At 42.6% G+C, this 14,306-nt stretch overlaps 1 protein-coding gene across 1 annotated transcript in view; it reads right to left on the bottom strand.

Annotated features, from left to right (window-relative positions):
- The window catches only part of TSPAN5 (tetraspanin 5), a 79,430-nt gene extending 71,522 nt beyond the window's left edge, over window positions 1–7,908 (bottom strand). The window contains exon 1 of the mRNA XM_042812116.1: window positions 7,667–7,908. Within this exon, the coding sequence (XP_042668050.1) occupies window positions 7,667–7,747 (81 nt within the window). The 5' untranslated portion in view covers window positions 7,748–7,908. The remainder of the gene's footprint in view (window positions 1–7,666) is intronic.
- Window positions 7,909–14,306: the final 6,398 nt, after the last annotated feature.

Raw genomic sequence — 14,306 nt, 5'->3', positions numbered from 1 at the left:
GAGAAAACCAGACAGTAACAGGTACAGAATAAGCAGTTTTCTTAATATGTATTTGCCTTGTTGCAAAAAGACTAGAAGTCCTCTATCACCACACATCAGGAACTTTGCTTGAAATGATTTTCAATACTATTTGATGTAATGGAGCCTTCACTAGGGATTTTCAAGGCTGGGAAGAGGCATATTGATTTTTCCCCAGTTCTGTGGGAAATTGACAGTTCATTCATAAGATCCTCTGCGTGTGCTGAAGTGCTTATTCTAAATGCTGTCCAGAGGAAAGCAACTGGAAAGTTGAAACATTAGCTGAAGGTGGAGATTGATGTGTCTTAAGATAAACACTGCTACTGCCATTTGCCTCATTTGTTTTCTACAGCTGAAGGAGTGGGAGCTGACTGTTCTGAGCATCTCCACAAGTCAGGCCATCTGGAGGTTATATGAGATCACACTGAGTCAGAGTTTGATACCAAATCAAGCTCCCTTGACTGCAAACCCCAGTGTGTCAGTGACATTATTAAATATGAGAGTAAAGGGGAAGGTGAATGGCTGTAGATTTGGTTACAGAAGCAGCCACACACAGGGCACTGAGGCAACAGTGATAGCCATCCCAACCCACCCTTCTGCTTGTGCAAAGTCCTGCTGAAATCAGTGGAAATCCACATCCACAGGGAGCCAACAGGGAACATATTTTTTGGCAGGAGCAGCAGCAAACTCACAAGAAATAGGATGTTTTCCAAACTTGTACAATAGTACAATGGAAAATAAATTAGGCCTCAAAACAGTAGAGAAAAATCTATGTTTTCCTGGACCTCGCACTATAGAAGTATGCTAGATTGCATCTCAATACATTAGGAAAAACAAAACAAACAAACAAACAAAAAAAAAAAAAACACAACACACTTTTTTTTTTTTTTTTAATTCTTTCTTGCATTACTGCAATTTTTTCTAAGTTTTAATATTGGAAAAAAATATGAAAAAAAGTGTTTAAATACAAAGTCGCTACAAAATCCTAACCATGAAATCATGTATTTAGAAGAGTTGAAGCCAATTTCCTTTACTGGAATGCACCTCTGTGGTTAATGGTGACAGTCACTTCGGGGTCACTACAGAGTTTGGTTAACTCCTGAATTACTCAGCTCTTCACTTCTGCCTCTATCAATAAAACAATTAGAGTCCTGCTGCTAGACAAGTATTTGAGAAATGTGCTACATATTTTGGGCAACACAAAGTATAAGGCTGAACTTACCCCACAGGATTATACTTTAGACTGAAATTCCTTGCCTGGCAGAATTAGGTCATATTTCTTAGGGTCAAAAATATTTTTTCACCTCTTATTCTAACTGGAAGCAAAACAATATTCCAAATGCCCATAGCAGATCTGCACTGGTTTGTGCCCTTGGTATATGGGAGTAGAAATTGCTGAGGTACCTACCTACTGCGAGCATTTAATGATGCTCTGGATTTCTAGACAGCAGTGACCTCGGTGTCAAAAACATTCTATAATGTTCTATCTACAAGAAGTCTATTTGTAGCAAGGGAACTTGAAGGAAAGTATCCTGGAAGTATTTCACTAATTGTAACTTAAGTATCATCCCCTACCAACTACTACCTACTGCATCTTACAGAGTTTAAGGAATAGAGATTAAATTTTGCTAAAAAGTACAGAAGTACTTCAGGATTATTGTAATCTGAGGAATTAAATGTAAGGGTGTTTAAAAACAGAATGCATACTTGGAAACTCCTCTGCACTGGAGAAGATGGAAGTTCCTCGCATTTTTCTTATTTCCACTTCCCACGTGTATAGTCAATGAATATAAAGATGTTATAATTATGAAATAAACAAGAGAGTTTGGCAAAGCAGATTATAATAATAAAAAGAGAATAGATAGAAAGCTTACCCGCGTCCTGGGCCCAATGCAAAACTCCAGAGGAGGGATCTCCAGAAGAGATCCTTCCCCACTGGCAGTCAGCTCTTAAATGGGTCTAGGAGAGGAAGAGCCTGGCTCCACCCCTTCCAGCAGCACAGGTGAATTGCCTTCAGCTGTGCTCCTGTGCCTGACTCATTGCTCACCTTAGGTGATCAATCAGAGGTTCAGGCCGTGACTCAGCAGTTCCCATACACCACATAAGACAAAAGAAAAATAAAATCAATTTGAAAATTGCCCCTACATCTATTTGCAGTACCTGATATGGGCTCAAAATCCACCTTCTTCCACAGCATAGCAGCTGCTTGCTTTCCCTGTGTGCCTTTGTATCATATGGAATAGTTGAGTATGCACATACATGATAAATATATTATTGAAGAGCCTATCACAAAGAGGTTATCTTAGTGAATTAGGATGGTATGTTTACTTTCACTGAATCATAGAATCACCAAGGTTGAAAAAGACCTCCAAGATCATCCAGTCCAGCCATCCACCTATCACCAACATTTCCTACTACACCACGTTCTTCAGTACAACATCTAAACGCTCCCAGAAAGCCTCCAGGGACAGTGACTCCACCACCCCCTGGGCAGCCCACTCCAGCACGTGACCACACTTGGAGAAGAATTTTTTTCCTGATCTCCAACCTGAACTTCCCCTGGAGCAACTTGAGGCCATTCCTCCTAGTCCTATTGCTAGTTACATGGGAGAAGAGGCCAACCATCACCTCACCACAGCTTCCTTTCCAGGTAGCTTTTAAGAGAGCAAGAAGGTCTCACTTGAGCCTCCTCTTCTCCAAAGAGGGAGACTCCCTGAGTCTCCTCTTCGTCAGATTCAGTGTTCTGGAACATGGACCTACTACCTTTATTAGGAAAAAATTATAAACTGTTTCACTTGCTGAAGTACTGTGCTGCCACTGCACATACTCAGGGTGTTGCTCATCAGCTTTTCTCTGACTGGAACGCTGAAGATCCAAAATGTATTCTCAGTGCTCTGCAGTAGATATGCCATCAGGTGAAACAAGGTGGGAGTTTGGTAAATACATTTACCAAATCCATCTGTACAGCAGAATTATGTAAGCTGCATTTAATAGTTCCAATAATGTTAAGTATGTTGAAATCTAACACAGTAAGTTACACAATTAACCACAATCAGTGCTTTTTCCCTAGTTCTTAGTCTGGTGTCCTTAGGCTTATTCAGTCTTCTACAAACCCCCCAACCATAAAAGAGCTTAAAACAATAACATATTTATAAACAACTAGTTTGAGCAGCACAAACACTTAGGAAGGAGACAGCTTCATCCATGTTCCTTATGTCATTCTTTCCCAATAACCAATGATATGCTCTGTAGCAAAGTTACTAGGGAAGGCAGAGCACACCACATGCTTCTGTATGCATTTAAAGGGCTACGTCTGCTCAAAGACATACCCAGCAATTCAGAGCTCCCAAACTCATTACAATGCATCAATTTTATCAATGCATACAATGTACATTGCTACCCTTCAATGTTACAAAACAGTTATACATTTTCTCCAGACAAGAACCGTTCTGTTTCTGGTAGGACCATTTATGAAATGCTCTCCGAGTCACTGGTGATATTAGATTTTAAAAGCGTAACAATAATAGTAATCTGATTATTAAAAAAAAAGAGGGGGGGGAGTAGAGAGAGGGAGACATGATCAGAATGTCATTCACTTCCACTGAAAGAGCAAATATATAAAGATCAAGTGTTACAGAACGCATTTGAAGGCCACATGGAACAAGCCTTATTTGGATTTTTTTTTTTTTTTTTTTTTTTTTTTTAAACCAACGTGGCAAGGCAAAATTACATAATAAAAACTTCCTTTGTGGATGTCTGAAAAGTAGCTGGCATGAGAAAATGATCTTCTGCCCCTTTGAAAACAAACTACCAACAACGTACAAAATTCAATAAACAGTCTATTTCTTGTCCTCAAAGGTCAGCACACTTTCCCAACACTTCTCCCACTACACACACAACTTCATTCAGTTCTCTTTCTGCTATGTTCTGGTACTTCAGGAGATTATCTAGACCCCCCTACAGTTACCCTCAAAACCAGCACATGTCAAGCAAATTAAAATACAAATCATGACTTGCAATATTCTGATGTGTCATAATGGCAGCATGCTGCATGACTTCAAGTGAATCACCAGATAAAGTAAAAGTTGCAGTCTGAGGAGTCAATGCTTTCTACACATTGTTCCTACTAAGTTAGGGTCAGTGACTTCTAGCTGATGTGGAAATTCTAATTTAAATGAAAGTATATATTCACAGATCCCATCAAGCACAGTAAAGCACAGAAAGGAATTTAAAGCACCTCTTGGAACTAAAAGTCAGTTTAAAACTGTCTTACAGAAGTAGAAAGGTAAGAAGGGGAAATGGTTCTTGCCTTTCTAGAAGCAAGGCGACGTACTTTTATTTTTTGCATTAGACCTTTGACATCATTCTACATGGACGACTACATGGGATGAGGGGCAATATGTCAGTAAAGAATGCAAGTAAACAATACAATTGTTTTCTTTTAACTTGCACTATGCATGCAGGTCTTATCTAGTTCACAACACATGATGATTCACCCTGATAAAGACTTAAAGGCTGACTGAAAAGCACCGACTCTTCCACCAGCCTACAAAGGTATGCATTATGCTGGCCAAGTTAAAGCACAGGAGCATGCCCTAATGAACAATCAGCACAATGGCAGCTGAGCAACGGAAAGGAAAGCAAAACACTGAATTCTACTTTTTCATCACAATATATTTGTGCCTATTTGGTCTCAGTTCCTAAACATTACGCTGGCAAATGCCAAGCAGGCACTTCCACAGAGCACCACAACCTCAAAGAGCTCCAAACAAGAACTGTCAGTATATTTACCTGCTTCCTAGCATTGGATGCCAAAAAAAAAAAAAAGAAATTAAAGTGCCGAGTATGCCTAGAACATGAGTTACCACAGTCTTGGAGGATATAGTTCTCTTCTAAAACATTATGAGATGCAGAGACAAGGGCAAGTTGCCTGGGGTGGAGAACAACTATCTCCATAAGAGTATCGTGTCACCTTTCCTTTAGTCACAACTAAAGACAGAGCACTAGAGTGCAATTTTCCATACTAATTATTCCAACAGATCTGCCATGGTTTTTCCCTTTATATATATATATATATATATATATATATATATATTCCCCTATATGTTTAGAAATAACATATTAGCACAAAATAAAAACTGAGAAAAACATCTGATATTTATTTTGCCTATATTCTGCAGCATACAAAGTCCCCAATTTCTGTATTGTTGTAATACCTCCCATTTAACAAACGCAAGCAATTATTTCCCACAAAATTTCAGCAGATCTACAGTATTTCTTTATTCAAGGCACTGATAATTTTCTTGTCAAAACCATTACTCTTCCAACTCAGTTCTCTTTATTTTTAGACCATTGTTTTATGATGCATAATAGAGGGTATTTTTTCCATTTGTTTTCATTAAAATTTTAACAGGTTACGTTAAAACCAGCATATAAGAAAGCTTCAAAAGTTTTAACAAAGGTGTTCCACATATCTAAATGTCTACAAGACCCCAGGAGAGTGTCACTGGGATAATGCAATGACCTCTTTATCATTTCAATCTATCCATAAGGACTACATTAATGGCTATGTTTGATGCTCACTTTGTGTGAACATCCAAGCCTCCAATTTTTCTTTACAGCTTTTCTGGCGCAGTTTCACGATAGAATATTAAACAATTACTATTAATTCCATAAAAACTTTAAAATATATTCTGCAAGAGTCACTGTCTCACTTCCCACCATGGTAACGAATGCAGCTACCTCATAAAAAGATAACAGAAGAAATGACTGAAGTCATATAAAGTGCTTTTTGAGCGTGGATCTCATGATGTTTAGCCAAGGACACCAGACGATTTGCATTTTGCAAAACAGGTAATCTGTAAGCAAGGGCCACACAGCAAGCAAATGGCAGAGCAGGCGATATGCTCAGGTCATTGGATTACCACTCCAGCAGTACAAAGCCACGTGGCCCAGCGAGATCTCCTTTAACCCATTCCATTGCACCAAGCAAAAGCTGCACATGCCAGCCTCAACAGAGGAATAAGAAAACAACCAGCCACTAAGTACCAAGAAGATATCACTTCCCTATTTCCACCATCTGCAAATTTGCCTTCAGAGAATGAAGTGAACAAAGTTACAGGGCGTCTATCGCATTGCGTGCCTGGAGGAGCAAGATAACACACTTATGTGTGTTTCATCATTATCTTCCTTCTTTGGTTCAAGGACACGTCACACAAGATGTGTCCTCACACTGCCTTGCTCCCTCCTGAAAAACATATGTGTTCTCAGCAGTGTATGCCCACGGGAATCAAAATGAAAAAACAGATGAAGGAAGAGAGCCACAGCAAACTTGACCATTAAACTTGAGCAGATCATAAAAACACAGCACAGGAGGGTCAGGATACTCATTCGTAGGTCAAGCAAACTTTGACATAAAGGCACATAACTGCAGTCAACTTCATTCTAGCAACACATCTCCTTGATTAAGGAAAGACATTTCACTGTGAGAGTGTTACTGATCAAAAATCCTGTCCCTCCAACTCATCCACACCACGCACCTCTAGTTCCCAGGCACACAGACATAAGGTGAACTACAAGTCCTTATTAGCTAGATAAAGACCAAAGTAATAATTGCAAGCTTGGTACTGGCAAGGTTTCTCTCCTTCATTCTTCATCACTTACATTCATAAAAAAAAAAACAGTGGTGGTGGGTCTTTTTTGTTTGTTTGTTTTTTTAATTGACCCAAACCACCTTTATAGTCCAAAGAAGCCAATATACCAAATACGTACCCAACGTATTTTCATTATCCCTTAGAAAGGCATTCACCCTGCTGGAGTTCATACTGCTAAATGGAATGCCTCATGAAAAGAGGAGATTGCACACCTAAGAGCCTTCACCCAACTTTCATGTTCTACACAGTGCTAAGAACTCATCGTCCATGCACACACAAGATTAATCGTTCACACCTTCACACTGTGGTTCCAAAATTTGGAATTTACACCCAAAAGAAGCCGCTTCTCCTTCAGAGCCAACAAACTGAGAAGATGCTAGAAGCGCTAATCTACGCGGGTTCCATCCCGCCATACGGCTCTGCTGCTCCACGCCCGCTGCTGGAACGGGGCAACACGGGGCTGCGGTGCGCGCAGCGCCCCTCAGGAACAGGCGGCTGAGCCGCTGCCCCCCTACCGGTACCGCTCCGCGCTGATGGCCGAGCAGAATAACGCCGTTCCACGCACAGCTCGGCATTGTGTAACCGCTCCTGCCAACGGCACCTCTCGCAGAACTTGAGGCTTTGATTTCTTGCGTTCAGCACATACATATTTCAGTGCCGATATCCCCACGGATCCATCCCTTCCCCAGGCCTGCGCGCCTGACTGCTCCCCTACCACAAAGCAGTCGGGGGCTGGGGGAAAAGGGGGCGAGGGAAAGAAAAAAAAAGGGGGGGAAGCAAGAAAGCCCCTCGGCACCTACAACAAAAGCCGTTCGGAGGGCCGAGGAGCGGCACGAGCCGCGGGCACGCCGCTAGCCGCTAGCGTGAGGGGCGCGGAGGGCCTCGCCCCCCCCCCCAGCCCGCCTCGCGCCCATCTGTCACGCGCCAGCCGCGCTCGGGCGCCCCGCAGCCGCCGCGACCTCCGTGGTGCGAGGCCGGGGGTTGCGCCCACTCACCCAGAAGATGACATTGAAGCCGAAGATGAAATATTTGATGCAACAACTGACTTCAGGCCCCTTGTAGTGCTTCCCGGACATCCTCTGCGCTCATGAAGACACTTTGCTCGCGGCCGGGATAAAAACCGAAGGTGAGGGGGTGACGAAAAAAAAAAAAAAAACAAACAATAAAAAAACATAAAACAGGCGGCGGGGTGGAGGTGGAAAGACTGAGGGAGGGGGCGGCGCGACGGGCAGAGCTCAGCGCGCCGCGGGGAGATGCGGCAGAAGCGGCGCGGCGGCGGCGGCGGCTCGGCTCCGGCTTGCCGGGGGCCGGGTATGGCCGGCCAGCAGCTCCCGCCTTCTCCTCTCCCGCATGGGGGAGGCCCCGGCTGCTCGCAGCGGGGAGAAGGGGACCGGCGGGAGGTGCCTAGGCACAGGCGCGGGGCTCGCAAGCACCCGCTTGCACAACGCTCCCTCCCCCGCCCCCACAGCGGCGAGAGCCGCCGCGTGAGCCCCGCCCCGTGGTAGTGGGGTGGGGAAAGGACGAGGCCCGCAGTTGTGAGCGCCGGCGGGATGATTGACGGCGCGCCGAGCCAATCGGGCTTCGCGGCCGTCCCGCTTGAAGCGCCCGCTCCTCGCGGCGGGTGTCCCGGCAGCGGGGTGCCTGTGGGGGAGCCTAGCCGCCGGGGTGTGCCTGCCTCGGGGAGCGGACTGCGCCGTGTCGCCGGTCAGAGGGGTCGGCGCGGCCCTGAGTTGGGGTGAGGACGGAGGGAAGGCGGCGGTGGGCGCTCCCTGCAGCGCTGAGATGAACGTCCTCTCACTTAGCGCCCTTGGTCAGTAGTAATGAGAACGCGTGGCCTCGTGGCGGACTTTTAGGTCGGAGACGGAGGATTTTCCATTTTTAAAGGTCAACCAAACCCTTGGCAAAGGGCAAATGAGTGGGCAAAACTCATTGATCCGGCTGGCAGCTGGGGGCAGCGAGGGAACTGCGAGGCAGCGAGAGGAGCGCTCCTCGGCGTGCTGCAGGAGCCGTGCCACAAACAGCCCGGTTGTAGGCTGGCTGCCGTGATGAGAGGGTGCACAGCCCTCATCGCACTGTGTGCAGCTTGTTCTAAAAGGGTGTCTGCAGATCACCTCCCACCTGAATTTGTGTGTGCTACATGCACAGGAACACAAGAGGAACTATTTTACAGCGTGTTCTAGAGCTCCTACTGAGCATACACCGTCACTGGTATCTGCCAGCTGTAGCATTGTATTCATGTCTACGTGGGATTCAGAGTACACGCAGCCTAGCATTAGCAGCATAATAGCATTTCCTGGCTGAAGGATATCATCGTTTCAGTCTTGCAAGTCTTCAGAGTTTCCTGGTCCAGCAATGATAAGTGCAATACTTCTAATTGAAAAGATGGAAGGCTTCTTTGTAATAGTAAATTATGTCCCGCATTTCTACCAGACTGTAAGATAACAGTCTTCAAAAGTATGATATTTTGAGAACAACACAATAGGCTTTGGTTCAAGATCAGCTTATGCTGGTTTTGGAGCCCTGATCATGTGTGTTTTTTGAGGGAGGAAAACATTTCCATCAGGTGTAGTAGATGTTGGGGAGAAAAAGCATTTGCTGAAATGCATCCATGAAAATTAACGGGGTGTTTGGTGGTAAATAAGAAATGAATGCCAAAAAAAAAAAAAAAAAAAAAAAAAAAAAAAAAAAAAAAAAAAACCTTATAACATGAATATAACCGTACAGCTTACCATACAAATGATGTGACTGCACATGCTGTTAAGAGTGTTGTTAACACTGTCTTTTGCAAACCATCCATGGGAAGAAGATAGAAAATTAATCAGTAATATATAGATTGTGTACCAAAGAATGAAAGCACATTTCCATCTAGAGCACGGTAATGGTAGCAGGGTATTATTATTAAGGTGCTGTTTTTACAAGTCATTTCAAGTATTGGTGACAACCTGTACAAACATTGATAATATCGCTGTCACAACACCCTACTAACACCACATACAATGCACCCTTTAGCACTGTAACGCTTCACAGGCAACAGGAAAATATTGCAGAATAATATTTATTAAGCTGTATTCCATAACAGTTCTTTGATAGCTTGCCTACCAATCCATCCATTCCTGGTCAACAACTTAAAAAAATGCAATCTCTCTCAATTATAGCACTGTATTACATGGTTTCATTTGCATTCTCAATTGAGAATAGCATCATCATTGCCAGGTCATTTCAAACTCAAAAGCTTTTTATGTTTTTCCACCATTTGATCAGATTAAGAAGAATTAGGGCTTGTAGCATTAATGGTTAAATTGTACACTCGAAGAGGGTATTGAACACAGAGCCCTGGTCTTTTTAATTCACTCTGTGTGTAGGGTTCCCGTGCAGACTCAGAAATGAGCAACTAGACAGCAAAGGCAGCAGAACAGCTTTGATAGAGGTAATTGATCTTTCAGAGTGCCAGCTGGAACAGAGTCCCCTGCACCTGCAACAGACTCTGGTTTATAAACACATTTTATCTTCTGTCCTAAACAAACAGGAATTAATTTAAAAAAAAAAAAAAAAAAAAAAGAAAAGAAAAGAAAAAAGAAAAAAAAATCTTTGGCTTTGAGTCATCACTTGTGGATCCTTTTTTACATGCTTTGGTGACCTAGGTCTGGAAACTGAGCATGATTGACTGTGGCAACACTTTAAATTCAGTGTTAGTTACTAGACAACACTGAGTTCTAGTGTGATGTTTTGGTACAAAAGCCTGAGGCAATACTCAGCAGAAGTGAGTAGATATTACCTTTCCTGGCAATATGGTGAGACAGTTATTCAAATTCTGTTGCTTTATAATTCATCTACCTATTATAGGAGAACTAAGGGAGAGTATTTCAGTGACAAAGTAATGTTTCTAGAAGCCCACTGCTGCACAACATTATGCAATGTTTTAATTTACTACTGACATGAGAGAAAAGGTCCTATCTGAATGATTAAATACATTCTCTGCCCCTAAGTCAACAGAAGTCAACAGACTCCTGACCAAAGGCTGACCAAGACTGATGCTGGTAAGTGCAGGAAGTTTGATAAATATCTTAGAAGGGGAATAACTGTAGGCTTTGAAATTCTTACTTGAAGTAAAAAGCTCTCATCCCAATTCCTAAATGTGGTCATTTCTTAAATCCTGCACTTCTGTTTTTGCATCTGCCTCTGTTTGTTGATCTCTGAATTTTTAGACACTTTTCAGGGTAAAAGAAATGCAAGTGTGAGTGACTTGAGACGAAATATGGCTAAGTAGCCTATTGAAGATGGAAGTTCCATGAGTTATCACATTACTAATGTCACCTTGTGCCACATTCAGGAAGATAAAGAGTTGTGGTCTAAAAAAATTTCTACGTCTGTGTCCCTAAGTCTAGTTATTTTCTGGACACCTCATTTAAGTTGAAATTTATACAGCAGCAATATTTTTTCTGCAAAAAAGCCATAGAGCTTTCTGAAACGCAAGGTTTATGGAGTTAGAGGTACTACCTACATCAAAATACTTTTCAATCTGTTCATCGTCCCAGCCTGTGATACTATTTGTATTCATTTAGTACTGTTGCAAACATAAAAACACTTTGTTTTCTGCTTAGCACATACCCGACTTCTAAAGAGGGAGGGCTTTTTAGGCTTAAAGTTCTGAGAAAAGGATTTCACAGGACCGGACTCAGGTGCTGAAACAAGCTGTGCTGGCTTCAGTGAATTTGTGTGCCTTATCCCAGTTGTGAATACGGCTTCAGTTTTCTACGAGAATAACACAAATCTTTTCAGTTCTTTCACAAGTGCAAGTATTTAACTGTCTTTAAAGCTACACTAGTTAGTGGCTTTCTAGTGAGTATCAAGCTGCTTTTTCAACCTGAAACTTAGCCTGTGACTGCTGAATAATAATATCCTCTTGCAGGATCAACCCAGTATCATTATAATTTAGTAACAAAAGCATTGTTGTTAGACTGAGTCACAAAGCACTGTGCGTCAATACATCTACAGAGTGAGAGGCCAGAAGCTGAAGTTAGGGCATATCAAATAATAACCAGTAACCAAACACATCATACCCAGTTTTGCTTTCTCAAGACAATATGTATCTAAGCCTTAATGTTCTTTTCCCAAAGGCTATTCTTTTAGTATAAAGTTCTATTATTTCTTTTGTTCTCATGGTAAAAATTATCATATAAAGAAATTGCAGATTCTACTCACAGCAGTCCCCTCTAAAATTTGACAAGTTTTGGAAGGAAGATGAGGAGAGCTACTAACTAGAATGCAAATTTCTTGAAGGGAACTCCAGCAATGGTCACAAGATCCACCCAGCTGAGCTCTACTGCTTGCAGTCTGAAAGGTGGCTTGCTCAAGATGAGCCCAGACAAGTCTTGCAGCAGTCAAAACAGAAAGACAAGATACAGCCTCAGAAATCCCTTTGGAGCAAACATCTGCAAAATGAAATATGAAGATCATTAGTGCCAGAAATACTACTACCAAACAGTAGGGAAGAATAATGCACCCTGCTTTTCCTTCCTTGCAAGCAAAAGGAGTAGGTATGGAGGGTTTGTCTTGTTTTGGGTGTTTTGCCAGGAACCTCAAGCTGACACCTCTGCTGCTCTTGAGAGGAAGAGGTGGCATGCTTCCGCCCTCATGCCGTGCAGGTAAAGGCTAAGGAGCAAACAGGAACAGGGCTGCAGCTGCACAGCTTCACTGCTTGGGGCAAATGCTCAGAAGTGCAGCTCTGCCTCTGTAGTGCAGCGCCTCAGCAAGCCCAGCCCAGGAGATTTTTATTGCGTGCTTTCTTAACACTTCCCCTGACGAGTCTGCACGATACTGAGGCAGGAAAGGTCTGATGTGCTTGATCCATGTCTCCCTACCATACAGTGACTGAAGATAGTTCCAAGCACCTATCTCTCATAGCCAAACAAGTTCTCAAAGAGCATTTACTATTACTTTTTATAATTTTGCATGCAGGACAGTGACAGGACATAGTGAGATAAAAAGATATATGCTACTGTACAAAAGAGTCTCACATTTGCAGTCCTGAATTAGTAGTGGCTGCAATTACTACGTAGGCAATCCCCTGCACCTTCATTGTTTGTGTTACAGGGCCACTGTCATTAGTACAGAGATAAATGTAGACTCCAGCAAGTGACGCATTTATCCTTCTAATTTTGAATTGCTAAGGCACTGAACAAACTGCAAATCTGGGAACTGTTCGCTTCCTCAACAGAAGCATTTGCTTGTCTGTTTCTGATGCTTTTGATGTAATTCTTTCAGATATTCTGTCCATGTAATTGATATTTATCCTCTGATGGAACACTGTGTCTTTTTTGAAAGTTAAGGTCTTTTTGGCTATCCAACGCCCTCTGAATTGCTCTCAGCCATTCTTCAGCAAATAACACAGCACACCCTCTCTTCACAGCTCAGGTTTAACATACAGTGTTTACTCCGTAACAGCATTCAGGACAGTGAGGATTCCCTCTGAGTGGCAGTAAGGTTTTCTATAAATCCACCATTTTCAGTAATCTTTGAATGCATTTCCCTGCAAGGGTTTCCTTAACACAGCCCTAAGCCAAATGAGCTTCCCCCATCCATCTTCCTGTGCAGATATTTTTCTTACCTGGGTGCTTGAATGAGAGCTGTCCAGATGAGCAATCTTTCAAGAATCAATCTTGCATCTCTTTCCAAGCAATCTGTAAATCTGTCAGAAGGTCAGGCAGTGGGAGCAGCAGGTTAGATTAGAGAGCGAACGTGGTTGCTGAAGGCCATAAATGCAAGTTGCAGTCAGAGTGGTGGGAGAGGAAGCTAGCAGACCTGTTCATCTTGGAACATATCTTTTAAAAAAGCTTTTAGCTTTGGGTTCACAAAGAATGGAGCTAGAACATGTTGAAGTAGATGTTTTGCTGATTCAGCTGGGAATTCAGCACACAGCCCTCAGCTCAGACAGCCTTAAATCACCTAGCTGAGAACAGTGAAAAAAGCCATCTATACAAGTTCTTATTTTAAATCAAGGCAGCAATTTTTCATTGTTTTCTGATCCAAATAGATGTAGAGACGCTATACTGTGATAGGGCCCTGTATCATTGTAGAGCCAGCGCCTTCATAGCAGAATACGGACGCAAAACCCTGAAGGAACAAGGCTCTTGAGTGAGCCAGTCTCTAGCAAGAGCATGTTTGCCCATCTCAGCTATGGCAATAGTAGTGCAAAAGGTCCTTCCTCTTTGTTCTGACACTGGTGACTCCTGCCTTTCAGACTGTATGACAGAGCATATCTAGGGCATCTAATCATGTATTAGGACGCTTTTGGATTCTGTGAGTGAGCTGATAATCCTAAAGAAAGGTGACTGATGCATTTAATATGATTTCCTCATAATTCTGTGTCCAGTTCTTCTTACGCACCTCTATTCACATCTGTCAACAGTTACCACACAGTAGGATCAAAGATACCACTGTTTCCTGTACCTTGAGTATTAATGCTCTTGATTTCTCAGATATAACACAAAGACAGCAAGTCTTTTCATACCACAAATTACTTGGACATTCTTAAGAACAAGATAAATTATGCACATTTTTTTAAACATTTCCAGAAGGCCTAAAATAGCAATACCATAGTCTTTACAAGATCATGCTGTGTTATTAAGGGCTTTT

The sequence above is a fragment of the Centrocercus urophasianus genome, unplaced genomic scaffold, assembly GCF_019232065.1.
Source record: "Centrocercus urophasianus isolate 14NV4802_14NV808 unplaced genomic scaffold, USGS_Curo_1.0 seq_13, whole genome shotgun sequence".
Lineage (NCBI taxonomy): Eukaryota > Metazoa > Chordata > Aves > Galliformes > Phasianidae > Centrocercus > Centrocercus urophasianus.
This window is presented reverse-complemented; position numbering and strand designations above follow the sequence as displayed.